At 41.8% G+C, this 26593-nt stretch overlaps 1 protein-coding gene across 1 annotated transcript in view; it reads left to right on the top strand.

Annotated features, from left to right (window-relative positions):
• The window catches only part of CALN1 (calneuron 1), a 501720-nt gene that overhangs the window by 285341 nt on the left and 189786 nt on the right, over positions 1–26593 (top strand). The window contains exon 5 of the mRNA XM_069089548.1: positions 9734–9846. Coding sequence (XP_068945649.1) covers positions 9734–9846 — 113 coding nt within the window. The remainder of the gene's footprint in view (positions 1–9733; positions 9847–26593) is intronic.

The following is a 26593-nucleotide window of genomic DNA, read 5'->3' as shown; positions in this document are numbered from 1 at the left end:
AATGGATGAATGGGAACAATTTATTCCAAAGACCATGAATGCAACTAAAGCAGGTTTGGTAGAGTGCTTAGAGCCTGGTAAGACATTGAAGATGCCAAGGTCACCCACTGCATCCTGGGCCATCAGCAGTCATCCTGACTTTTGTCCTGCTAATGGACTTCAGTGACTCTGGAAGAGAGAGTGAGGCTGACAACTTGGCCTCACTTAAATCCAGTTCCCACATGAGTCAAGACATCACCTGTGTTGTCATTGGTCCTCTTCAAAAAATGAAGAATGAACAACCAAAAGGCAATCTGTTAATAGGAGAAATATTACGTCACAGGTGCTATTTATGAGGTTGTTGAGTATAATATTTTTCTCCCATCAGAAAGTATTTATTGACTGCCTTGTCTGTGTCCTGCCCTGGGCATGGAGGTGGGAAGTGGAATATAAGAGAAGAATAAGCTGTGCTTTTCCCCCTTGAAGAGCTTACTGCCAGTCGGGGAGATAGCTAATGGATGGGAATCACTAGAAAACAGGATAAGCCAGTGAGTCCTCAGCTCATGCTCTACAGAGAACTCAGGGGAGCAGCAAGCAGTTACCAGGGTCTGTCTTCCACTAATTAGTTGGCCATCACCACAGACAGCGGTGGCAACAGGAGCTCTATAGTCAAATGGAACACAAAGGGGTCTAGATGATGGCACCAATTCATAGGGCTCTGGATGGTGGCACCAGCTGGGCACAGTCAGGTATAAAAATACACATGCATTGTCAGAAGAGCTGCATGAGGAAAATTGAAGCTTTGCCATTTACACAGCACAAACCTAAAGATTTTCCCCACCTTGGAGGTCCTTATGATCCTGGTTTTCAGCTTCTAATATCTTTGTTCCTTCCTCTGTATTTTCATTTACTAGTTTTGGCCAATAAGCTCTCACAAAGTAACCACTACATCAGTCAACAAGGATTTATTAAGAACCTACTGGTTCTGGGCACTCTGCTAGAAACTGGAGATACTAAGACAAAAGGGAAGCCTGTCCCTGCCCTCAAGGAGTTTACAGTCTAGCTAGAGGAAACCATATATATGTGTCATATACAGAATGAATATGAGAACTTCCTTGGGTTGGCGTCTTTCGGGATGTGGCATCCTTGGCTGGATGAGTTGGTTTGTTGCTTGGCTTCGGGTGTGTGGGGAAGAGAAGTCATCAGCTTTTGCTTTACAGTCTCTAACAGCCTTGAAATTCTTTCCAGATCATCCTATGGACCCATCAAGGTTGTTGCTCAATCACCTAATTAAATGGTCGCTAGGGATCCAGGAGAGCGCCACCACATAGCAACTATGAAAAAGCAGTGGGAAGAAACACTGAGAAGCGACAACACGCTCCATCTCAACCCCAGACAGAGACCACACGCCAAGCAGAATCTACAGGATGGGCAAGACCAGTAGTGAGCAACAGACACAACTTAGCCCACCCCAGTGCTAGAAATTACATGGCCAGTAAAGGGTGGCCACGAGATAAGAGCAGTGGGAGCCAACATAGCCAGAAGACACTGTTCTCTTTGGAGTGCTGGAGGACAGTTGCCTCTCTCTTTATGTACCCTTACACATTCAATACGTGTGTGTTTTTCCATGAATATTCCCCAGGCATGTCCATTCTTCTCACTTCTGATGTGTATATTTGTGGAAAAGTATGCCCTAGGTTTATGGGGAAAATACTTTATTGCTATTTTTCTTGCCATGATGTTTCATTAAATTCCTTCACTTTGAACTTGTGTTCTTGACTCAGCAGCAAAAGTAAATGCATCAGTAGAAGTTTACCAGCCATAGTTTTGAATGAATGTAGACTCGCCAAGCATCTTAAACACTGGGTTGGTTTGTCTAGGGGATACCTATGTGGATGTGTGTGTGTTGTGGTGAAGTCCCTATGTCTCAGTTGGATCAATTAACCAATGGACTGATCTTAAAGGCATAAATAAGATGATTTGCATCCTGCACTTTCTTTATCAGGTGTGGACATCTTTGATTAGGTCAAGAAGGGCAGCAAAAGTCCCTGGTATATGTGCAATCACCCACATGTGATTCAGCTGATGCATCCTTGGGAGTTGTACTAGTCACTGAGGAGTAAAGTGGCTTACTTGGGATTACATAGCTTATGATGGCAGGGGCAGGATTTGAACCCACATCCAACAATCTAGCCACTCCATCACTTTATGACATGATTATAAGGACATTTGAGTTATTTTTTTACCTTGGTTTTGGTTTGAGTCTTCCAGATCCATGGTGGACAAGTCAAGAAGATATGCCATTGACAAAGACAAGCTGACAGACATAACTACAACATGCCAGTCCTTGTTAAAATCTTATTAAAATGCATTGATTTTTCTCTTAAAGCCTAGGGAAAGCTATTTGAGAGCAATCTCCTGCTTATCTACAAATGTTCTTTATTTCCTCCTTACAGTCTGTTCTATTCCTACTGTACACTGCATTAAGATGAGCTTTGTGCCTGTAATCCATAAGTGATGATGCCCAGGAAGGCCTGAGATCATTTAGAGATAATGGGAGTGGTGAGAGGGTCAGAGTTGTGCAGCCCTGGGCCATTAAGCTTAAGTCAGCAGAGGAACTCTTGATTCACATAACTTGGGGGCATTTAGAATAGCACAGCCTTGTTAGTAACACTTCTGCCCAAGAAAAGAAGTGTTAGCATTCTCTGGGACCAGTTAGTTGAATGAGGACCATAGCTTTGAAACTCAACCCAAAGGAGGAATTTGTCTTTAGAAAATTCAGCCATTTAACTGGTGTCAAACACTTACACATTTTAAGTGGTTTATTTTGAGGGCCAAGTGCAGCATGGTAATGAGAAATGACACCCACAGACCCGTTTGAACAGGATCCCAATTTCCCTTCTTAGGGTAAACTTTGCCCACTCCAAGTTCCAGTTTCCATATGGGGCTATCATTTAGGTCTTTGGGAATGAGAGCTCCATGCCAAAGGCTGGGGCTATATATTGGCATAGGTCATTGAAATGTGGCTCAAGATTTTTCCCCCTCCAACTTCATAAAACAAAAATTTCAGGCAGATTTGGAACACTGAAAGGTCCAGGCAATGGAAAAGAGTGTTTAGGATGTGGCAGTGGAAAGAATGATGGCTTTGGAGTCAAAGAACCCGAGTTTGAATCTTGTTTCTGCCACTTAGTACCTATATAACCTTGGACAAATTATTTAACCCCTATAAGCTTTCTTCATCTGTAAAATGAGTGGGCTGGTTCAGATAGACACATATTTATAGCAGCTCTTTTTGTGGTGGAAAACAACTGGAAACTAAGAGAGTGCCCAGTTATTGGAGAACGGCTGGACAAATGATGGTATATGAATATAATGTCGTATTGTTGTGCCTTAAGAAATTATCATAAGGACTATTTCAGAGAAACCTGGGAAGACTTATTGATGAAAAATCAAGAGAGTAGAACCTGGACAAAAGTTAATACAGTAGCAGCAGTATGAAGAAAAACAACTTTGAAAGGCTTAAGAACGCTGATCAATGCAATGACCGGCAATGATTACAGATGACCAAAATGAAATATGCTCTAGTCCTCTTAACAGAGAGGATGCTGGACTCAAGTTTCAAAATGAGACATGTATTTTCTGAACATGGCCAATCTAGAAACTTGTTTTGCTCAATTATGTGCAATTGCCTTCTCAAAGGGAAGGAATGGAGGGAAGGAGAAAAATATGAATCTGGTTGCAGCTCATGGAGGAGCTCAAGGAGGATTTTGAAAATCAAATAAGATAAATGAAGGAAAAATTGGGAAGAGATATTAGAATGATGCAAGAAAATAATGAAAAGTGAATCAACAGCCTGACTGAAGAAAATAACACCTTAAAAAAATAGACTAACTCAAATGGTGAAAGAAGCCCAAAAAGCCAATGAGGAGAAGAATGCCTTAAAAAGCTGAATTTGCCAGATGGAAAAAGAATTTTAAAAATTCACTGAAGAGAATAGTTCCTTCAAAATTAGATTAGTGCAAATGGAATTTGATGGCTTTATGAGAAATCAAGATACTATAAAACAGATCCAAACGAAAAAATAGAAGGCAATGTGAAATATCTCATTGGAAAAACCACTGACCTGGAAAATAGATCCAGGAGAGATAATTTAAAAATTATTGGACTACCTGAAAGCCATGATCCAAAAAAGAGCATAGAAATCATCCTTCAAGAAATTCTCAAGGAAAATTGCCCTGATATTCTAGAACCTGAGGGAAAAATAGAAATTGAAAGAATTCACCAACTGCCTCTTGAAAAAGATTCCAAAAAGAAAACTAGAAATATTATAGCCAAACTCCAGAGTTCTCAGGTCAAGGAGAAAATATTACAAGAAGTCAGGAAGAAACAATTTGAGTATTGTGGAAACACAATCAGGATAACACAAGATCTAGCAGCTTCTACATTAAGGGATTGAAGGATTTGAAAGACAATGTTCTGAAGGTCAAAGGAGCTAGGACTAAAGCCAAGAATCACCTACCCAGCAAAACTGAGTATAATGCTTCAGGGGAAAATATGGTCATTCAATGAAAGAGAATACTTTCAAACATTCTTGATGAAAAAATTGGCGCTGAGGGGTGGCTAGGTGGTGCAGTGAATAGAGCACTAGCCCTGGAATCAGGAGGACCTGAGTTAAAATCCAGCCTCAGACACTTAACCCTTTAACTAGTTGTGTGACCTTGGGCAAGTCACTCAACCCCAATTGACCTCCAAAAAGCAAAAAAAAAAAAAAAAAAGAAAAAACCAGAGCTGAACAAAAAATTTGACTTTCAAATACAAAAAGCAAGAGAAGCATGAGAAGATAAACAAGAAAAATACATGCATAATGATCTTACTAAAGTTGAACTATTTACATTCCTACCTGGAAAAACAATAATTGTAGTGCATAAGACTTTTCTCAGTATGAGGAGAGTTGAAGGGAATATATATGTATATATGTATACATACATATATGTATGTATAGGAGGGTGTGTGTGCATATAAATATTTATGTGAGTGTGTGTATATGTGTGTACATGTATGCCTAGACAGAGTGCACAGGATCAGTTGAATATGAAGGGATGGTATCTAAAAAATAAAATTAAGAGGTGAAAGAGGAATATATTGGGAGAAGAAGAAAGGGAAAGATAGAATAGGGTAAATTATCTCATATAAAAGAGGCTAGAGAAAACTGTTACAATGTAGGGGAAGAGCAGGAAGGTGAAAGGGAATGGATCAGTCTTACTCTCATTGAACTTGACTTAAGGAAGGAATAACATGCACACTCAATTGGGTATCTTACTCTATAGCAAAGTAGGGGGAAAAGGAATAGAAGGGGGATGATAGAAGGGAGGACAGATTGGGGGAGAGGTTAGTTAGAAGCAAACACTTTTGAAAAGGGAGAGGGTCAAAGCAGAAAATAGAATAAGTGGAGGGTGGGAGTGGATGGAGGGAAATATAGTTAGTCTTTCACATTATAACTACTATAGAAATGTTTGGTGTAACTATACATGTACCACCTATATTGAATTGCTTGTCTTCCCAGTGGGGTTGAGGAGGGAAGAAGGGAAAGAATCTGGAAATCAAAGTTTTAAAAACAAATGTTAAAAAATTGTTTTTTTACATACAAATGGGAAATAAGATATACAGGCACTGGGGTAGAAAAATGCATCTTGCCCTACTAGAAAGTTGGGGGTGGTGTAGCAGCAAGCACCCTAGCATCCCCAGGGTGGCTGCCAACACAGGTTCTTAGATCTGCTTTTCTAAAGGAAAGCAACTCAACATGGGTTAACAATCTTACTTTAATCAAACATATGTCATTTACCTAGTTCAGGGGAAAAAGGTCAGCACCCCAAACTTCAGAGAATATAAACAAGTTACAAGCAGACAGAGAAATAGATCAGCAGACAGGCTTCCAGCTGTCTGACCATTACATCCATTCCTAGTCAGTTACTGGAGAGGGAAGCACCAACATCTGGGTTTTCAAAGCCAGGGGGCTCAATGGCTGCCCAGAGTCTCACCTTGTCAAATCACACAACTCTCCTCAAAGTGAGCCCCAAAGCAAAACCTCACATCAGGGTATATATAGCCTTCTCCTGGCTCAGAGAATGTCACAGTCCTCTTGACCCACTGCCCAATCAGAAAGCAACAAAATGTGGGCATTCCTGAAAAACAAGCCTCCAGATAACAGGCTCCAGGTGACCACATTCAGCCTATTAGGGGGAAGAGTATATTTTCAAAACAGGGAAGGTTCTCAGAGTCACTTAAGCCTATCAAAGGGCCAAGTGGCAGGGAAGATCTTCAGATTCCCATTCCCATAACAGGGGGGATGGGGTAGGATATAAGAGAGAACAGATTGGGGGAAGGGGTATTCAGTAGTCTGGCTATTTTGGTGTGGGGGTAGAGGAAAGATGGGGAGAAAATTTTAACTCAAAATCTTGTGAAAATGAATGTTGAAAACTAAAAACAAATAAACAAACAAACAAACAAATACATTATTTATTAAATAAATAAATAGATGGATGGATAGATAAACAAATGAACAAATAAATAAAGAAATGAAAACCAACACCATCTTATCTTCAAGCAGGTTATAGTTTAATGGTGGCTAGTTCACATGCCTGAGTAAGTAGGGCCCAGGGAAGGATGGACAATGCTGAGGGAGCTCCAGGGTAGAAAGGGCACATTATCTTATCAATAATGTTTAGTGAGACATTTGAGGAGGGAGAGATAGTGTCATCTTTGAAGGTGATGGAAGGTTTCATGGAAGAGGAAGCACTTAGGGTACCTTGAATGAAGAAGGGAAAGGGAAAGGAATAATTTGCATGTGTACGCCCTATGTGTTCCAGACACACTAAGCACTTGACCAATATTATCTCAATGACTCTCACAGCAACCCTGGGAGGCTATTCTCATCTCCATTTTACAGTTGAGGAAACTGAGGCAGACAGAGGTTCAATAATTTTCCAAGTTCACATAGCAAGTAAGTGATTGAGGCTGAATTTGAACTCAGGGCTTCTCGTCTTCATGGTCAGTGTTTCATCGACTGGATCACCTACTACCTCTAGAAAAGAAAGGATGTCAGTGAGTAGAGAGGGGGGCGTATGAGAATGAGTATATCTGCATACAAGCATGAGTGTAAGAGAAATAGGAACGAAAGTGAAGAATTGTCAGTAGTCTGTTTGGACCAGAAGACAGAGGCTCGAACTGGATGCGTAGTGAAGTAAGGCCAGAAAGGTGGCTTAGAGCCAGACTGTAGACATTGAATGTCAGACTAAGAAGTTGTGTTTTGTCATATGGACCATAGGGAGACACCAAAGGCTTTTGAATGATGGGATGACAAGCTCAGTTCTGTGTATTTGAATCTTACTTTGGAAATTTTGTGGATGGACGAGAGTGGGGAGAGAATTTTGTTAGGGATCCCAATTAGGAGGGAATTATAGTCTAGCCAAGGGCTGGTGCCTATGTGAATGACTCAGTTTATGTGTCCTCTTCTGTATAAGGCACCTTTCCTGGTGCCCCAGCTTCCCTGTCTTTGGACTCAAGGTCACCTTGTGTTTGCTTGGTCTGGGTCTTTTATATATCTAAATATGTACATGTTGTCTTCTCCATTAGAATGCAAGCTTCTAGAGGTCTTGTTTCCCCAGTGCTTGTCACAATGTCTGGAAAATCACGAGCACTTAATAAATGCTGGTTGTATAATGGGGGACTGATGTAATCCCCATGTGATGGAGGCTAGGAAATCTGCTTCCAGAAAGGCATTCTCGATCTGAATGCTTGCAAGCTTTCTGTAACAGATCCCAGGCTGCTAGCGCCTCTTCAGAAAAACACACCCTCTCAGGAATAAGGACCGCCCTTGCTTTGGCCAGCTAGTGACTTTCCAAGGAGCTCCAGCTCTGGCTAGGCAGCCCATTCACACTCTATCTCTTCATCATTTTCTCCCTAACTTTGGCAACACTTTGGAGGTCTTACTGTATGTAGACTTACACAGATATGAGGCAAATGGTGGAGACAGAATGGTTGGGACCTGGAAATTTATGGGAGGTAAGACTTGAAGGAAAGAGAAGGACCATAGCATCATAGATTCAGTGCTGGAAGGGACCTTGGTAACTTTTTTTTTTTGCTTTTTGGAGGGCAATTGGGGTTAAGTGACTTTCCCAAGGTCACATGGCTAGTTTTTGTATTAAGTGTCTGAGGCCAAACTTGAACTCAGGTCCTCCTGACTGTGCTCTATTCATTGTGCCACCTAGCCGCCCCTCCCTTGGCAACTTTTTAGGCTAACTATGTCAGTTCAGAGGTTGTGACTCACTCAACCAGTAGGTATTAGAGGCAAAATTTGAACTCAGATCTTCCTGCCTGCCCTCTATCAATCTTGGCCACACTGCCTCCAAGATGACATGAAGTTTTCAAGTCAGGGCGATTGGGAGGATAGTGGTTCTATCAACAGAAATCAGGAGACATGGATGAGGTATGGGATTTTTGAAGGGCAGTGATGAGCTTTGAACATGTTAAATTGGGGGAGGGGAAGGGAGACACATATGGTTGGAAATATCTAGGAGCCAAACATAACCTTGAAACTGGAGCTTTGTTGTGAAAATGGGATTAGGTATTTAATTTGGTAAATCATTTACTTAGAGATGATCACTGAGAGATTATATAGAAAGAAGAGAGCCTAGGGCAGAGCTTGGGGTACAACTTCTCTTCTTAAGGCTTGTGAGGGAAGGACTCTGAGAAGATAGGGTTATATAAATGGAAGGAGAAAGCAGCAACACCACAAACAAAGGGGAAGAGAGTATCAAGGAGGAACAGATGGCCACCATGGCCAAACCTACAGAGAAATCGAACAGGAAAGAAACAAACCAGCGGTTGCCCCATCTTGGCTGTATTATGATTCTATAGAGAAGGATCTGAAATATCACCAATAATCTCATAGAGTTAGAGCTAGAAAGGTCATTAAAGGTGACCTAGTCCAACCCCCTTATTTTACAAATGAAGAAATCAAGGCCAGAGAGATTAAGTTTGCCCAATGCCACATATTTGTTTAGGAGAGTCGGAACTTGAACCCAGATCATTTGACTCCAATTCTAGACTGTTTTTTGATGCAGTGCTAGTCTTGGAGTCAGGAAGACTTGAGTTTGAATCCTGCCTCAGATACTAACTAGCTGTATATAGTTAATTTAATTTCTATAGGCCTCAGTTTCCTCATATGTAAAATGGGGGACTTGGTTGGACTTATGGTCTCTTAATTCTCTCCTGGTTCTAAATCTGTGACCCTATGTTCCGTGCTCAGGCTTCTGGTCACTACGAGAGATAATGGCATTTTTTCTAGAGCTATCATTTGTCTATATCCTTTATCTAGAGCTGTCATTATAAAGGGCCAGAGTATTACTCCTGCTGATTCCAATTGGATCATGAAAAATGATTCTTGGGTTTATTTGCCCCTTCAACATTAGCCTGAAAGTTGCTTGGTTAATGATAAGTTTTTCAAAGGGCAAATAAGCCCTTCTCTGATTTGAGAGCCATCTTTTGTACATTCAAAGGACTAATGATTTGCTAATACCCAATAAAAGCATGACAACATCATTACAAGTTGCTGTTTGCCTCCCTCCATGTCTCTGTCTGTAAATGACATGCTGGGAAGAGGCCATGGGGGTAGGAGGAGGCTTCTTCCTTATATTGTGTTTAGTAGTTCAAATCCATGTACAAGCTGGCTCATGTTTATTTCTTCTCCCTCCAGGGGATGGCCAGGTGGATTTTGATGAATTCATGACAATCCTGGGACCCAAGCTGGTGTCTTCAGAAGGTCGAGATGGTTTTCTTGGGAACACGATAGATAGTATATTCTGGCAGGTAAGACATTTTTTTTCCCCAGAGAGATTGTTTCAGTATAAGTATGAATGTCAATCTAATTCTGGCTGTAGTCTGAGCCTTATGTCGCCTCTTTAGTACTAAGGCAGGTGTGTTACTGGTTGAGTGTGCATTGGGTTGTATACTGGTGCCTTTGAATGAATCCGTTTTCTGAATATTTAAGGTTTTGGCAAAATATCTTCCCTGTACTTTCTCTTACTTTGAACAATAGTGAGCCTTGTCAGTCATTCAGGCAATTAACAAGAATATATTAATCAAGCATTATGCTAAACTCTGGGGATTCAAACAAAGGCCTTGCAGTGGATTTAGGGCTTCCTTCTTTGGAGTCACATTCATTCATCTCAATCATAGGAATTTAAGAAAAATCCAGGATGGCTGTATGTAACGAAAGGCTGTCTTTGATGTTGACAGCCAAAGAGACTGATGGTAGTAGCCAAAGAGCCTTGGTGGGAGAGGCTGGGCTGATGATGGTGGTCAAGGAACCTTGGTGGGAGGGGCTGGGCTGATGATGGTGGTCAAAGAACCTTGGTGGGAGGGGCTGTGTTGGAGATCTGACTGTGACACATAACATCTGTCTGACCATGATTAAGTCATGGAACATCTCTTACTGTTTCCTCAAGTATGAAACACATGTAATGACACAGGTATTACCTTCTTGATAAGAAAGTTCTTTTTAGTTGTCTTTGTTGGTATCGGCCATAACTGGGTGGGACCTGTTATTAACTTAATAAAGCATCATGGCTTCCTCTGTGAATTTAGATGACTGCTTTGAGAATTCCTGTTTATTATCACCTTCTTGACAATTTCTTGGGGTTCATACTTTGCATACTTGCTAGCCTCTCCATAGAGTGCTACTGTATATTCTTTACTGGGGGCCAATCCTGTAGACTTTGGTAAATGGTGCCTTCCTTCCATTCTCTGCATCTTTTTTGAATGATCCTATATCAGATCTTTTCTAAGCCTTTGATTTTTGTGACAGTAATGCTAGATATGTGTCAATTATGACATAAACTTTCAGAAGTGATTTTTGGCATCTTAAGGTTCTTTAAAAAAACCTCTCTTATACTAAACATTGCCACATATTGGCTGGGTGACCCTTGGTAAGTCATAACATCTCACTGTTCTGGGCATTGTTATAGGACTGTAAACCTAAGGTGCTAACCACCTTTGGAAAATGGAGTTACTTCTACCAAATAAATTACAGGTGCAGTCCTTGTCCCTGTCCTCATCCTTATCCCTTAAAAGAAACAAAAAAGAGGTAGCATTTTATGGTGGTTAGAGCACTGGGCTTTAGATCAGGGAAACTTGATTTCAGATCCTATCTCTACCATTTATTGACAAGACCCTGAGTAGCTATGTGCCTTGGTGAGAGAGGGTATCACCTAGGACTTATTTACCAAGTCATAGGCTCACAGACTTAGAACTAGGACCTTTGAAACCATCTTCTGATAGATGCACGGACCATTTGTTTCATTTTTGTTCTGTATCTCCGGCACCTAGCACACTGCCTGGCATAGAGTAGGTGCTTAATAAGTATTTATTGATTGATTAATCTAGTCCCAGTCCCTCAAATGATAGGTAGATTGAGTTAAAGGGTAAAGGAAATTCCCAAAGTGGGAGTTTGTTAGGTTGACAAAAATTACTCATTCTTTCCATATTCATATAACCCAAGAGAGGTTTACCAGAATTAGATTGATTCAGTTTGGTGCTAACTCTGCTCTGCACTCACTTATTAACTCAATAAGGTCAACATCCATAAATTAAACACCTACTGTGTGCAGAACACTGTGTGACATATAAAACCGCTAGTCAATCAGTCAATGAGTATTTAGCAAGCTCTTATTTGTTCCTGCCTTTAAAGAGTTCCCACTCTAGAAAGGAAGTCAACATGTGCATATGGATACATCTGGAAGATATGCAAAATGAGTGCAAGTTCATTGGAAGGAGAAGGTGCTAGCAGTTGGGAGGAGCAAGGAAGGTTTCACCTGGAAGGAGAAATGCAAGCCGAGTCTTGCAGAAAACCAGGTAGCCCAAGAGGAAGACGATGGAAAGGGAGATAGATAAGTGAGGAGTGAGAGCCAGTGCAAAAGTGTGGATATGAGAGAAAGAACATTCATTCCACACATTTTATGTGCAGAACAGCAGGAAGGCTGGGCCATGGATTGTGTGGAGGGGGTTAACACGTAAGAAGATTGGGAAGACAGGAAGGGACCAGGTCGTGAGGCGCTTCAAACGCCAGACTCAGAAATTTATATTTAATCACAGAAGAAATGTGAGCCACTGAAGTTTATTGAGTAAGGGCAGGTGTGTGACAAGATCAGATTTGCAGTTTAGGAAAATCACTTTTGCTATGTGGAGGACGGATTAATGTGAGGGGGAGGGTCATTAAGAATTCACTGTGTGCCAGGCACTGTGTTAAGCTGTTTTGAGTCCCATCACAACCCTGAGAAGTAATTGCTATTATTACGCCCATTTTAGTTAAGGAAACTGGGGCAAATATAGGTTAAGTAAATTGCCTAGGATAAATGTCTGAGGCTGAATTTGAACTCGTCTTCCTGATTCCAGGCCCAACATTGTATCCGTTGCACCACCTACCTACCTGAGAGATCATAAAGGATGAAAATTAAGAAAACTGCCATTAGATTTGGCAAGAGATCACTGGTAACTTTGGAGAGGGCAGCTTCAGCTAAATGATGAGGTCAGTCTCCAGCTCTCAAAGAAAGGGAGAAGTGGAGGCACTGAATGTAGATGGCCTTTTCAAGGAGTTTAACTGAGAAAGTGAAGAGAGATATAAGACTAAAATTAGCAGCAATGGTAAGATGTAATGAAGGACTGTTGAGGAAGGGAAAGAGATGATCTGAAGGCAGCAGAGCAGAGTTCAGGAAAGACCAAAGGTTAGAGAGAAAAAGTTGGGGTTGATAGTGGGAGCAATGGGGTTTGGTCTTACTGAGGCAAAGAGCCTTCTCTTCCGCAGAGACTAGAGTAAAAAGAGAAAATAATGTTGGAAGATGTCCAGGGGCTATGAGCCAAAGATGGAGGAAAGAAGGAGACAGAGCTCAGGTTAAGTACATTTTTCCTTGATTTTGGTGAAATATGAGGTGAAGTCCTCAGCTACTAGAGTAAGGGAGAGGCTACTCAGTGAAAAGCTTGATGAGGGGCCAGAAGATTTGGAACAGCAATTGTGATAGGGGGCATAGAAAATTAATTAGGAGAAGTGGAAGGATTGCCTTGCCACTCTGAGGGCCCAGTTGAGATTGTATAACATAAATGTGTTAGCATAGTTTTGACTTCCTTGAGATCCATTAGGCAGCTTGTGAATGGGAATAAAGAAGGCATATGGTGGAAATAACATGCTGTTGGGTTTGGGCAAGGAGTAAGTTGTAATAGGACAGAGGATTATGGAGGAAGTGAGGAGAGTGTAGTCAGGTTACACTATGGGGATAGTGGTCTGGAAAATTACTAAGTGGTAGAGGGATTGGAGGTCATGTTGAGGACAAAGAATAAGTTTAGAAGAAGTAAGGTATAGAGTGAGATAAAATGATAGATTAAAATCAGATAAAGGAATGCTGGATGTGATCATAATTGAATAGTGACATATTGATCATAAAAATGGAACACTTATGGGTGAGGGCAAGATCCAGCCTTTTACCATATCTGAGTGTAACTGAGATGGAGTAGAGGATCATGGGAAATCAGTAGGTTGAGGAGGCGGGTGTGTGGAAGTGGACTATGAGGGTAGGATGTGGGGTGAAGATGGGAACTGAGCCCAGCACTGAACTCATTGAAAAAAGAGGGAAAGTGTCCTGGGGGTTGGTAGGTAACAGCTTTCAGGATCTGGATTGTACAGTAAGATTGGATAGGATGTGCAAAGAAAGAGGTATTTTTGGGTGATCATGGTAGGGAGAGAGCCTGGAAGTGAACAATGGAGTACATGAAGTGTTGAGGACATGGGAAGGAGAACAGGCCATTGTAGCGAAGGTTCAGAACAACCCAGGCTCTCATCAGCTGATGCTTTCCTTAGCTCAACTGCCCATCTCGACTTTACCCGTTGCCCACCAAATAATGGAAACCTTTCACCACTGAGTTGCTTTTATTATAATGTTACTAATGGCAGTAATCCATGGCCAGTGCTTTCCTTCCAGGCTGCTGCTCACCCAACTCTGGACTGCTCCTTAATTGACTAGCAAGGGGAGGGTAGAGTCAGTCATTAATTCTCACCAGACAACCTCCCCCGCCTCCTCTTCCACTGCCTGCCCATAAAGGGACAGCATGAGATATAGCATCTAGGTCTGCCTAGAAGAATGTCAGATTGCTGGTGCTTGAGTGATTTTTTCTTTTTTTCTCCCCCAAACTGATTCCAGCAATGGTAAAAATATGGTGGTCATGAAGGAGGAGGAGCTGCAAGAGGAGACGTTTTGCTACTGGAACATTTCTCTCATGAGACTGGGGGAATGGGATCTGGTGAAGTGTTTAGGAGAGGAGGACCTATGCGGAAAATGCTTAGAGTCATACAACTTCCATGGCTAGAAAAGGCCCTAGAGATTGCATGGTCATGTGGAAAGAACACAGGATTTATAATCAAATGACCTGGGTTCAAATCCTGGCTTTGCTACTTCTAATTGTGTGACCCTGGACAAGTCATTTTACCTGTAAAATGAGAGGGGTAGATTGGATGGTTTCAGATAGTCCTGTGATTCCTTCTGATCCCTCTAGAGGCCTCAGTTTCCTCATCTGTAAAATGAGGACATTGGGACAGATAACCTTTTAGCTCAATGTCCTTGCAAAATCAAGTCACAGAATCACATAATGACCTGAGCAGGAAAATAATGGCATGACAATGGCATGAATGATGAATTAAGGAGAGTAAAGTAATAACTACTACTACTAATAATAAATATACCATTATGAAGCACTTTATAAATATCTCATTTGGTCCTTACAATAACTGGGAAGTGCTATTATCCCCATTTTACAGATGGGGAAATTGAAATGGGGTTAAGGATATTCCCAGCTGCCACCAGGTGACCAAGGAAGAATTTGGACTCATGTCTTCTCAACTAAAATCTAACACTAAACGCTTTGTTACCTAATTCTATCATAGAAAAAGAGAAATCAATTGGTCAGTCAGCAATCATTTATTAAACTCCACTGAGCCTAGCCTTAGAAACATTGAGAAAAAGGTCATGTGGGTCCTGCTCTCAAAGAGCTTACATTCTTCCTTGGGAGGTAATATGTACATATACAGGGTCTCTCAAAAGTCTTGGTGTATAGAATTCTTCAACAGCTGCCTGGCCCTGGTTCCTTAGCTTACATGTCCAATCGGTCAATCAATAAGCATTTATAAAATGCCTACTATGTGTCAGGCACTATGCTAGGCCCTGGCCACACAAAGACAAAAGTAAAATATATTGTGCTCTCAAGGAGTTTGAATTTTCTTTTCTTGGAGTGGTGGTGGTAGAAGGGGATCAATCAATAAGTATTTAATAAGTGCCTACTGTATACCAGAAAATGTGCTAGTATACAGAGATAAAGCAAAAACTAGTTTTTGCCCTCAGGCAGTTTACATGGTGCTTGGGGGGAGGGGCATTAGTTAATCACCAAACATTTATAAAATACCTACTGTGTGCCAGGCAATGTGCCAAGAATGTGAAATGTTCCCTGCTCTCCAGGGATTTACATTCCAGTGTGTGTGTGTGTGTGTGTGTGTGTACGAGTGGGAGAGGATGGGTAGAGACAACACATCTATATGTAAGTATATAAAAACTGTGTACAAAAATAAATGCTAAGTGCTTTTGGGGAGTGAAAACACGAACAGCTGCTTGTTCCAGGCCTCTTAGAGAAGGTGGTGATTGAATCGAGCCTTGAAGAAAGCAGAGCCAGCTGACATTTGGACCCCACAGCAGCCCAGCACTTAGTGTGGGCTTGAAGCTATTGACAAAGAGGTGATAACTGCATCTACTTGGGGTGCAGAGGAGAAAATGTGGCCCCTGTCATGTGATACCCCAACGGTGGAGTGACCCAGGCTAAGCCCATTCCTCATTCTGTCATCTCTCAGCCTGTTAGGCACCTCATTTCTCTGTGTAGTAGAAACTTTTGGTTCCTCTGGCATATTCAACTAATCCTTCCTTATGTGGCAACTGAGACTGGGTGAATTTGATGCCGCCACATATGGTTCATCAAAGTCCTGCTTGCCTCTGATAAAGCTGTGGTAAATGTAGAAATAGTGGGGAATTGTGTTGGAAGTTGACATGTAAAACTGCTGAGTTATTTCTTTTCAATCCACAAAATCTTCATTGTTCAACGATCTCCATCATATCCTGTCAGCCCATCATACATCAAAGGGCGTGAGTCTCATACAACAGCCTGTGTCCTAAAGGTTCCAGAAGAGAAAGTGTTGCTGGTGAGTAACACTCTATCAGATTATAGCCTTGTTGATTTAGAGAGGGAAGGAACTTCAGAGGCCATCTCATCCAACCTTCTCAATTGTAGAGGAGGAAACTGAAATCCAGGGAAGGAAGGGACTTTCTCAAGGTCACCCAGCCAGTAAGACAGAGCCAAGATTCATAGAGACCTTAGGGGCTGCCTAGTCCAATCCCTTCATTTTGCAGAGTAAGAAATTGAAGCTCAGGGAGATGACTTATCCAAAGTCCTTCAGTAGTAAAAATAATACAATTTTAATGTTCGAATGGACCTTAGTGATTATTTATTCCAACCCTTTCCCAGTACAAGACTCCCTTTTATGATATCTCTAGAATGGTCATCTCCCCATTGAACACTTTTACTACAGAGCAGGGACTTTTCACTTTGCTTTTGTATTTCCTGAATCTAGCCCAGTGTCTGGCACTTAGGATTCAGTTAGCAAATGATTGTTCATTTAGTGAATGATTCCAGGAATGGAGAAATCCCTATCAAAGGCAGCTCATTCTATTGCTGGAACATTCCATAGCTCTTTGACAGTTTGCCCCTTTGTATTAGTCCTTCTATTCTGGGGATCTGTCTCATCTCAATGCTACAGAGCAGCCTTTCCAATATCAGAAGATGTCCCTCCTACCTCATGACCCTGAACTAAGTCTTTTCTTCCTTAGGTTAAATATCCTCACTTCCATCAATGGAGACTCATGGGGAATGGTGTTCTCCATCTTGCTGGAGATGTTGTCTCTGGACGAATTCCACGCTGATCGGGTCAAATTGCAATTTAGGAGGTAGTTTGGCAAAGTACAATGGACTGATTACCTTGGCCTCTAAGGACCCTTCTATTAGTGGAGTCTCACATCATCACAGCTGCCCAATGGCATAGGTGGCTCATGTTGAGCTCATGGTCTCTTGAGAGGCCCAGGTTTTGGTCAAACACATGGCCATCTCCATATATCTCCCACATGCTCTGCTTGTGCAAGCGGAATTTTTGAACCCAAGTGAGAAGACATTACTTACTTCTGTCTCTATTAAATTTTATCTTGTGAGATCTAGACCATCCTTGTTAGCCTTCCATGATTTTTTCAGACCCTAATTAGAACATTTAGCATGGATAGCTGTTAGAGCAGCTAGGTGGTGCAGTGGGCAAAGTGCAGGGGCTGGAGTCAGGAAGGCTCATCTTTGTGAGTTAAAAATCTTGCCGCAGACACTTATTAGCTGTGGGACCCTGGGCAAGTCACTTAATCCTCTTTGCCTCAGTTTCCCCATCTGTAAAATGAGCTAGAGAAGGAAATGACAAACCATTCCAGTTTCTTTGCTAAGAAAACCCCAAATGGGGTCACCAGGGGTCAGACATGATTGAAAACAGCTCAACGACAACAGAAACAGCTGTCCTTTGCATTTTCCTTTCATTCACAGCTTTGATAAACATGCCAACTGCATCATCATCCAAGCCATTGATTAAAATGTTGAAATTCAAATAATCATTTGATCCCCTGGAGATAGGGAATATATCTGTTGCTCTTCTTTTTTCTCTTCTATTTCTACCCTCCCTCCTACCCCAATCCCAACACATAATTAAATTCAACAGACACCATTTACCCAACACAATGCTTTACACACAAAGAGTTTTCAATTAATGTTTTTCAACCAAGGGAAATAGCTGAATTCATAGAAAAAGACCTTAGGCATTATCTTGTTCTGTTCCCAGTTGATGAGAAGGCAGTATCAACAAGTAAGACACAGAGGATGGACTAGTTCCAGAGATTCTAGGTCTAGTGACTAGGTATTATTCCTGCCCTCTTTCAGATGTAGCTATTAGTGATGTTTTCTGGGACGAACAGAAGCATAGGGAACTTCTTGGATGTTGGATCAAGTAACTGACCAAAGGCTTTGGAGTACATCCAGTTGTGTCTGATGTCTTTGCACACTATGGGCCAACCATCCTTCCATACTTCTCCGCTCTCCATGCTCTTCCCCATGGATGGGAATCCCTCCCTGCCAGCCTCTGATTCTCAGGATCCCCTGGCTTTCTCTGAGAGTCAGCCCAAGCTCTACCTAGTCCAGGGAACCTTTCCAGGTTCCTAAGGCCACTGACCTTCCATCTACTCTGTATTATATATGCACTAACACATATATTTTCTTCTTTAGAATGTAAACTCCTTGAGTAGAGGAATGTCTCTGCTTTTTCTTTGTATTCCGAGTCCTTACCATAATTTCTGGCATGGAGAGCCAGCGAGGTGGTGCAGTGGATGGAATGTTGGACTTGGAGTCAGTTCAAATGTGTCCTTAGATGCTCGCTGGCTGTGTGACCCTCTGCATGTAAATTCATCTCTGTTGCCTTAGTTTTCTCATCTGTAAAATGGAGATAACAATAACAGTCCCTAACCTCCCACAGTTGTGAGGATAATAAGAGATATCATTTATAAAGTGCTTTGAAAACCTCAAACCATGTACATGCTAGCTATGAATATTGTTATTATTATGTGTTTAGTCAATGCTTGTTGATTAGTCATTCAATGGTGAATGGTTTGAACTGCTGAAGGTCTAGGAGCTTATTCATACATACATTGCTGTTGAGTCATTTTAGTCATGTCCAACTCTCGGTGACCCCATTAGGAGTTTTCTTGGCAAAGATATTGGAGTGGTTTGCCATTTCCTGCCCCAGCCCACTTGACAGATGAGGAAACTGAGGCAAACAGTGAGGTGACTTGCCCAGGGTCACACATCTAATAAGTGTCTGAGACTGGATTTGAACTCTTGAAGATGAGTCTTCCTAACTCCAGGCTCTGGGCTCTGTGCCCTATGACGCCACCTAGTGACCCTGATACATAGAGAGTTAAACCATTAATTCAGATGTAACTTTTAGCATATCAACTTTGTCATTAGGAATTATATCGTATTTGTTTTTGTAAACTCTGCACCCCCCTCCAAAGCACCTTGAATATTTTTGTGAACATACCAAACAGCCAATAATAATTTATTCAGTGCCTGCTTTTGTGCTAGTGCTGAAGATACAAAGACAGGAATGAAGTAATCCCTGCTGCCCTCAAGAAACTTAGGTTCTACTCCATATATTCCATGCACATATTTATATAGACAGTAAGGGTGAAGTAAATGTTTTAGGTGGAAACATTAACAACTGAGGGAGCAAGAAGAGATCAAGAAAAGGGTTCTTGTAAAAAGTATTGCTTGAGCAGAGTTTTGAGGGAAACAAAGGATTCTGGGATATGGAGGTGAGGTGGAAGTGTCTTCTAGTCATGAGGGACAGCCAGCATAAAAGTATGGCAGTGGGTGTCCTTCAAGGCTTTGTCCTGGATCCTCTTCTTTCTACCCTTTCACCTTTGATGTCATCTGATCCCATGGTCTTAATTATCACGTCTGCTCCAATAACTTCCAAAACCATTTCTCTATCCCTGGTGTTTCTTCATAGTGATGATTCTATATCATCAACTACTCTACTCTGTGTAAGAAACTCTCCATCTCTTCTTGGATCTCTATCCCATAGACACCTCAGATTCACCACATCTCAAACTGAATTAATTAATCTTCTCTTTTAAACCTGTCTGACTACACCCTCGTCTTTCTAACCACCAGTTTCCTAACCTTAGCCAGTAGTCTTGGGCCTTTACTTTTTTCTCACTCTTTCCACATCCATAATTTCCAATCGGTTGACAAATCAGGTTGATTTTTACTTTTGCAGCCCCTCTTGTGTCTCTCTCTTTCTTTCCACTCACATAGCCATCACTCCAATTCACCATCCCCTCCCACTTAGATGGCTCCAGTAGCCTTCTTTCTAATTGGTACCTCTGTCTCTACTTTAAACCAGCCTTCACATGGTTGTGGCATTCAGGATGCAGAATGAAATATACATATTTTTGACATGGACATTATGGAGATTGGTTTTCCTTGACTGTATATTTGTTACAAGCGTTTAGTTTTTCTTTATTCATTTAAGTCAAGGAGAGGAAGAATGGGAGAAAATAACTGAAAAATAAAATAAAATGAAAAAGCAATCTTTCTGTAGCAATCTGGAATGACTGAACCCTCATTAACAGGATCATAGCTGTAGAACTAGAGGGGGATCTTTGAGTCCTTCAGGTACAACTCTCTCATTTTACAAATGAGGAAACTGAGACAGGCAGTATTTAAAATGGCTTGCCCAAGGTCACAGAGCTGGTGAGTAACTGAATCAAATTGTGAAATCAGGTCTTCCTGATTCCAAGGCAGTTAGGTGGTGCAGTGGATAGAGCCCTGGGCTTGGAATGAAGAAGACTCATCAATTTTTTTTCATTTATGGAATAATTTTTATAACATGGTGTAATAAAAAAGATGATTGCACGTGAAATTGCAATTCTATTATGTTCAACGTACTATTCCTTTTAAATATATAATAACGTTATCATGTAAATTTCCTTTTTTTTCTTCCTTTCCCTCCCCCTGCCCTAGAGATGGCTATCATTAGAAACAAATAGGTGTGTGTATACATATATCTACACATATGCACACATACATACACACATATGTATCTTATATGTGTGCATGTGTGTGTAAAATTATCCTATGCTCATTTCTATTTACCAATTCTTTTGATGCAGATAACATCTTTCTTCATATATCCCTTATAGTTAATCTGGGTACTGACACTAGAAAAATGACTCATTCACTCAAAGTCATTCTTAAAATAATATTGCTGTTACTGTATACGATGTTCTCTTGGTTCTGCTTCATTATTTCATGCAAGTCTTTCCATGTTTTTTCTAAGATCATTGAGCTTGTCATTTCTTATATTCCATCACATTTGGTGGGCACCCCCCCAATTTCCAGTTTTGTGCCACCACAAATTGCTGCTAAAACACTTTAAAACATATAGGTTCTTTCCCCTTTTCTCTAATCATCTTTGGAAGTAGAGCAAGTGATGGCATTGCTGGGTTAGAGGGACTATAAGCAGTTTGATACCTCTTTAGGTATAATTCCAGATTGCTCTCCAGAATGGTCAAATCATTTTACAATTGGAGAATTCATATCTGGCCTCAGACACTTTCTAACTGCATGATCCTGGGCAAGTCACTTAACCCTGTTTGCCTCAGTTTCCTCAGCTGTAAACGAGCTGGAAAAAGAAATGGCAAGCCATCCCAGTATCTCTCCCAAGAAAACCCCAAATGGGGTCACAAAGAGTCAGATAGAATTGAAATGATTCAACAATAATAACTTCTTGATGCTAAGTCCGGTGATCAATCCATCAATGCCACTGACTTGCCTCATTTAAAAACTCGAGAGGACACGAGGTTTAATAGATAGAACATTGGGTCTGTGTTCAAATTACTCCTCAAACACTTATCAGCTGCCTAACTCTGGGTAAATCACTTAAGCTCTCGAAGTCTCATCTGTAAAATGAAGATGGGCTGGGCATCCAAACTCTTTAGCCTGGCATGGAATACTCCTTGACAATTAGCTTCCAGCCTACCTTTTCAACCTTATTTCACATTATTCCCCCTCACTCACTGCAAAGGAGACTGCTTGCTGTTTCCCAAAGCTCCTGGCATAGTGTGTGTGTAATAAACACATGTTGAATTGAATTAAGAAAAGACAGGGATTGAAGCAATTGAGACTGACCTTCTTGAAAATGAAACATGTGGAGTTGTTCAGGAAACAGAAAACCTTCCCCAGAGTCAGTCACAGGGTCATAGGTTCCTAGATATAGAGCCTCAGAGACCAACTAGTGTAACCCCTTCATTTTACAGGTGGGGAAATTGAGGCCCAGAGATGTTATAGAATCTGAGGCTGAAAGCTGGAAGGGATATCAGAAGCCATCTGATCTAACTCTCATTTCATGGAAAGATTCTGGGGGTACAAGGGAGGAAGGGATTTTTCCAAGGTCATGCCAATGGGATCATAGCCTTAAAACTAACAGGGTTTTCAAGGCCATCTAATTCTATTCTTTCATTTTATAAAGAGGAAACTAAAGCCCTGAGTGATTATGTGACTTACCTAGGCCATCAGGTAATATAGTGATAGAAGTGAGATTTGAACACAGGACCTCTGACTCTCAATCTAGGCTTTATTATGCTGTACTGTGCTGCCTTTGGCATAAACTCCAGAGAAGATGCTAAAGGCATTCAGGTGAAAAGAGGACTAATCCCTGCCCAAGAAATGCCTTGGTGACCACTAGCTTTGCCAAGGACCTTTCAAATACTTCTCAGGCATGATGGCTCATGAACCAGAAAAGGGCAGCATCCCGAGAGGAGTTGGCAGGGCTCATGGGGATGGCCAAGCAAGCCTCTTTGCAGACATGTGGCAGCTCCCAGCTGCCTCCAGGCTAGGGGCCATATCCCTGGGTCCCGAGGACAGCTGCGTTGTCAGCCCCCTGGAGCCCGCATGCTGTGATTTACCTCTGAGGGATCCTTCCTGCAAGAAAACATTCCAGTTGAGCTTTTTAAAAATAAAATAAGGATGTTGGAGGGCTAGAGGAGACATGAGGTCACCTAGTCCATCTCTCAGGTCCAGATGGTGCCATATTTTAAGTAGCCAAAACTAAGAATGGATTGCTATTTTGCTTAATTTATTTAGGGAGAACAATCCCAGCGTTGCCTGCTGACATGTCTATTTTCCAGCCCTTATAGTTGAGGAATCAGTGAATGTTCACTCAGTGCTTAGTGTTTTCCAAGAACAAGAGATCTGGAGAAATAAAGTGTAGTCTCTACCTGTGGGAGGCTTCTACCCTAGATGAGGAGACAGGACACACATCCTCTTCCTCCTCCTCCTTTCTCATCTTCCTCCTCCTTATTATAAAATGCTTTAAGATTGGCAAAAACATGAGGGCAGTTAGGTGGTGCAGTACATAGAGCAGTGGCTCTGGAGTCAGAAGAAGCTGAGTTCAAATCTGTCCTTAGACACTTACTAGCTGTGTGACCCTGGGCAAGTCACTTAACTCTAATTGCCTCAAAAAGAAAAAAAATTGCAAAACACTTTATACATCCCCTCATTTTATCCTCAAAACAACTCTGGGAAGTAAGTGTTATTATCTGTCTCCCTATTTTATAGATTAGGTAGCTGAGGCATAGAGATTAAGTAACTTGCCCAGACTCACAGAGCTTGTAAGGGTTAACTCAGACCTTCCAATATTCTAAACACTCTGCTACCAAACTGTGTCATATAAAGAGATCTGTCAGTCAGTCAGTAAGTAAGCATTTATTAAACTCCACTGTGCCAAGGTCTGGGGACACTGAAACAAAAGCCAAGCAGTCCCTGCTCTCAAGGAATTTTCATTCTGCCTGGAGAGAGACTATCTTCAGATACAGGGTGTCCCATAGTGCAGTTGTTTAAGTATTGAAGCTTAAAGTTGCATTAAGACTTTTGGGACACCCTATCTCAATATCCAACCAGCCAACAGCATTTATTAATTACCACTTATTTCTAAGCTCTTGCTGCATGTTGAAAATACAAAGCAAAGTTTAAAAAACAAAATAAACCCCAAACCAAAACAAATATAAAAATCCCACAGCCTTTGACTTGTAGGAACTTTCATTCTGACAGAGGAGACCATCTGGACATCTATTAGTCCATGTGAGATGCAGACAGGGTGTATACAAGCTAGCTTCAGAGGAGAAGGGACTAGCAGTTGGGAGGACCAAAGAGGGCCTTATTTAGATGGTGGCATTTAAATTGAGTCTTGAAGGAAGCCAGGAATTTTAAGATTCAGAGCTGAGAAGGGAGGGGGTGCATTCCCTGCATGGGTCACAGCAAGGACAAAAACATGGAGGTAGGAGATGGAGCATCTTAGTGATAGTCAATATGACTGGGCTATGGAGTGGGTTGAAAGGGAGCAATATATAAGAAGATTGGAAAGGCAGGAAGGGGCTGAGCTGTGAAGAACTTGAAATGTCAAACAGAGGACTTTATATTTGATCCTGGAGGTAATGGGGAGCCCCTGGAGGTTACTGAGCTGGGGAAGAGAGAGGGGTGACATGGACATACCTGCACTTTAAGAAAATTGCATTGGTGGCTATGTGGAAGATGGTTTGGGGGGAAGTATATTCAATATAAATAAAATAAAACATTTCAAAGGGATGGAAGTAGCAGCTGGATTGGGATGGGCTTCAGGTGAAAGGGGGCACTTGAGCTGAGCTTTGAAGGAAAGTAAAGGCATAGGTGGGGAAGAGGAAGCATATAACAGGCATGGGGTAGGGGCAGCCTATGGACAGACCTAGAGAAAGGTGAGTGTGTGCAGAGGTGGGGGGAAGGAGGATGAGGAGGGAGAGACAGAGACACAGAGAGATACAGAGAAAGGAGAAGAAAGAAAGGGAGAGGAGAGGAGAGGAGAAGAGAAGAGAAGAGAAGAGAAGAGAAGACAAGACAAGACAAGACAAGACAAGACAAGACAAGACAAGACAAGACAAGACAAGACAAGACAACAGAAGACAAGACAAGAGGTAAGGAGAGAAGAAGAGAGGAGGGGAGAAGGAGAAGGGAGAGAGGAGACAGGAGAGACAGAAAGATTGAGAGATTTCAAGGTCACACAGGTAACAACTATCAGAGGTGAGATTGGAGCCCAAGTCTTCTGACTCTACGATGAGGGCTCTTTATGTGGCTGGCTCAGGGTCAGCTTTTAGCAGCAACACCTGCTGCCACCTCAGCCCTCTGATGATCACAAATGAGTGTTCTCTTCCCTCCACTCCAGGGGTCTCTGCTGTCCTTGAGCACACAATGCCAATCTACTGCTCCCTTAGAACAGTTTCCAAGGCTCTAAACCAGGGACAAACAGATCGTACAATGACCCAGAGGAGGAAGCAAGCCCAGACACTATGGGGCATCCCTCCTTGGGGTCCATTCCTTGCTCAGAATTGCCCTGAGTTCCCAATCTGCCATGATTTTTTCCTAGCCAAGCAGTAAGAGGTGGCCATAGATCACTAGTGTCTGAGGAGTCCCTGATGCTTGTAAACACAGCCAGAGGACAGGTGTGGCAACCGTAAGTCACCTCTGTCCCTTTTGGTGCCTACTCTCCACTCCTTGGCTAAGGTAAGTGAATGCCTCTGTACCTTCGGGCTGACTCATCTCATCAATAGGACAACACATTACATGCTACAATGAATGAGTCACCAGCCTTGGGGACTCAATTCAGTTCAATTCACCATAACAAGCTTTTATTAGGGATTGCTGAGTACTGCGTGTACCCACCCTGGCACTGCCATTGCTCCTCTGGCTGGCTCCAGCCCACCTTCCCATCCCTCCCATTCATTCCCTCCATGAACCAGCCATACTCTGCCACATACTCGCTGATTTTGACATAACCTGTTCCCCGTGCCTGGGGCAACCTGCCTTACTTCCACCCCCCAAGAAACCTTAGTTCTCACCAAGGTTCAGCTCCAAAGCCACTTTTTACATGTGGCCTTTCCTGATTCACCACAGATGCTTGGTGCAGGGGTGGGGAACCTGTGACCTCAAGGCCACATGTGGCTGAATGGGCCGCACTTGAGGACCTAGAGCGCCAAATATGACCTCAAGGGGGCAGGTTCCCCACCCCTCTGCTAGGGCCTGTGATGAACTTGTATTTATCCATTTTATTTATACTTATATGTGCCCCCTCACAACAGAGAGTAAGCATCTTGAGGGCAGGGCCTATTTCAGGTTTGACTTTGTATCCCAAATGCTTAGGGAGTCGATTGTACTGATTGATCAATACAGAGGTTACTATGTGGCATTATATTATGTATAGAATGCCAAACGTGAAGTCAGGAAGAGTTGAGTTCAAATCTTACCTTACAGACTAACCATCTATGTGACTCTGGGCAAGTCACTCAACTTCCATAACCCTATTTCCTCATCTGTAAAATGGGGATAATAGTAGTACTTGCTTCACAGAGATGTTCTGAAGATCAAATGAACTAATATCTGTCAAGGGTTTGAAAATCTTTATATGCTACATAAATATAAGTTATTATTTAGTTATAATAATATTAATAATTGTTAATAATATTAATATAATTATATTAATAATTATTGATAATAATATTAATTTTTTTCAAGACCCCATGCTAGATGCTGGAGATTCAAAGATAAAAATGAAACCATTCCTGCCCTCAAGTAGCTTATATTCTATACCAGCTCTTAACACAGTCTCTGGCATCCCACAGGCACTTAATAATTGCTTACTGATTGAGAGTAAACCTTGAAGCTCTTACATTCTGCTGGAGGACATATCTATAAATATGAAGCCTATTCTAAATGATTTCAAGCTGGGGTGATCCAGAAAGACCCCATGTGACAGGCAGCATCCAGACTGTGATCTGGAGGAAGCTAGGGGCTCTTTAAATTCTAA

Source organism: Petaurus breviceps, unplaced genomic scaffold (assembly GCF_028583685.1).
Source record: "Petaurus breviceps papuanus isolate PSGF00001 unplaced genomic scaffold, PetGlider_PUasm1.0 186, whole genome shotgun sequence".
Taxonomy (NCBI): Eukaryota; Metazoa; Chordata; class Mammalia; order Diprotodontia; family Petauridae; genus Petaurus; species Petaurus breviceps.
This window is presented reverse-complemented; position numbering and strand designations above follow the sequence as displayed.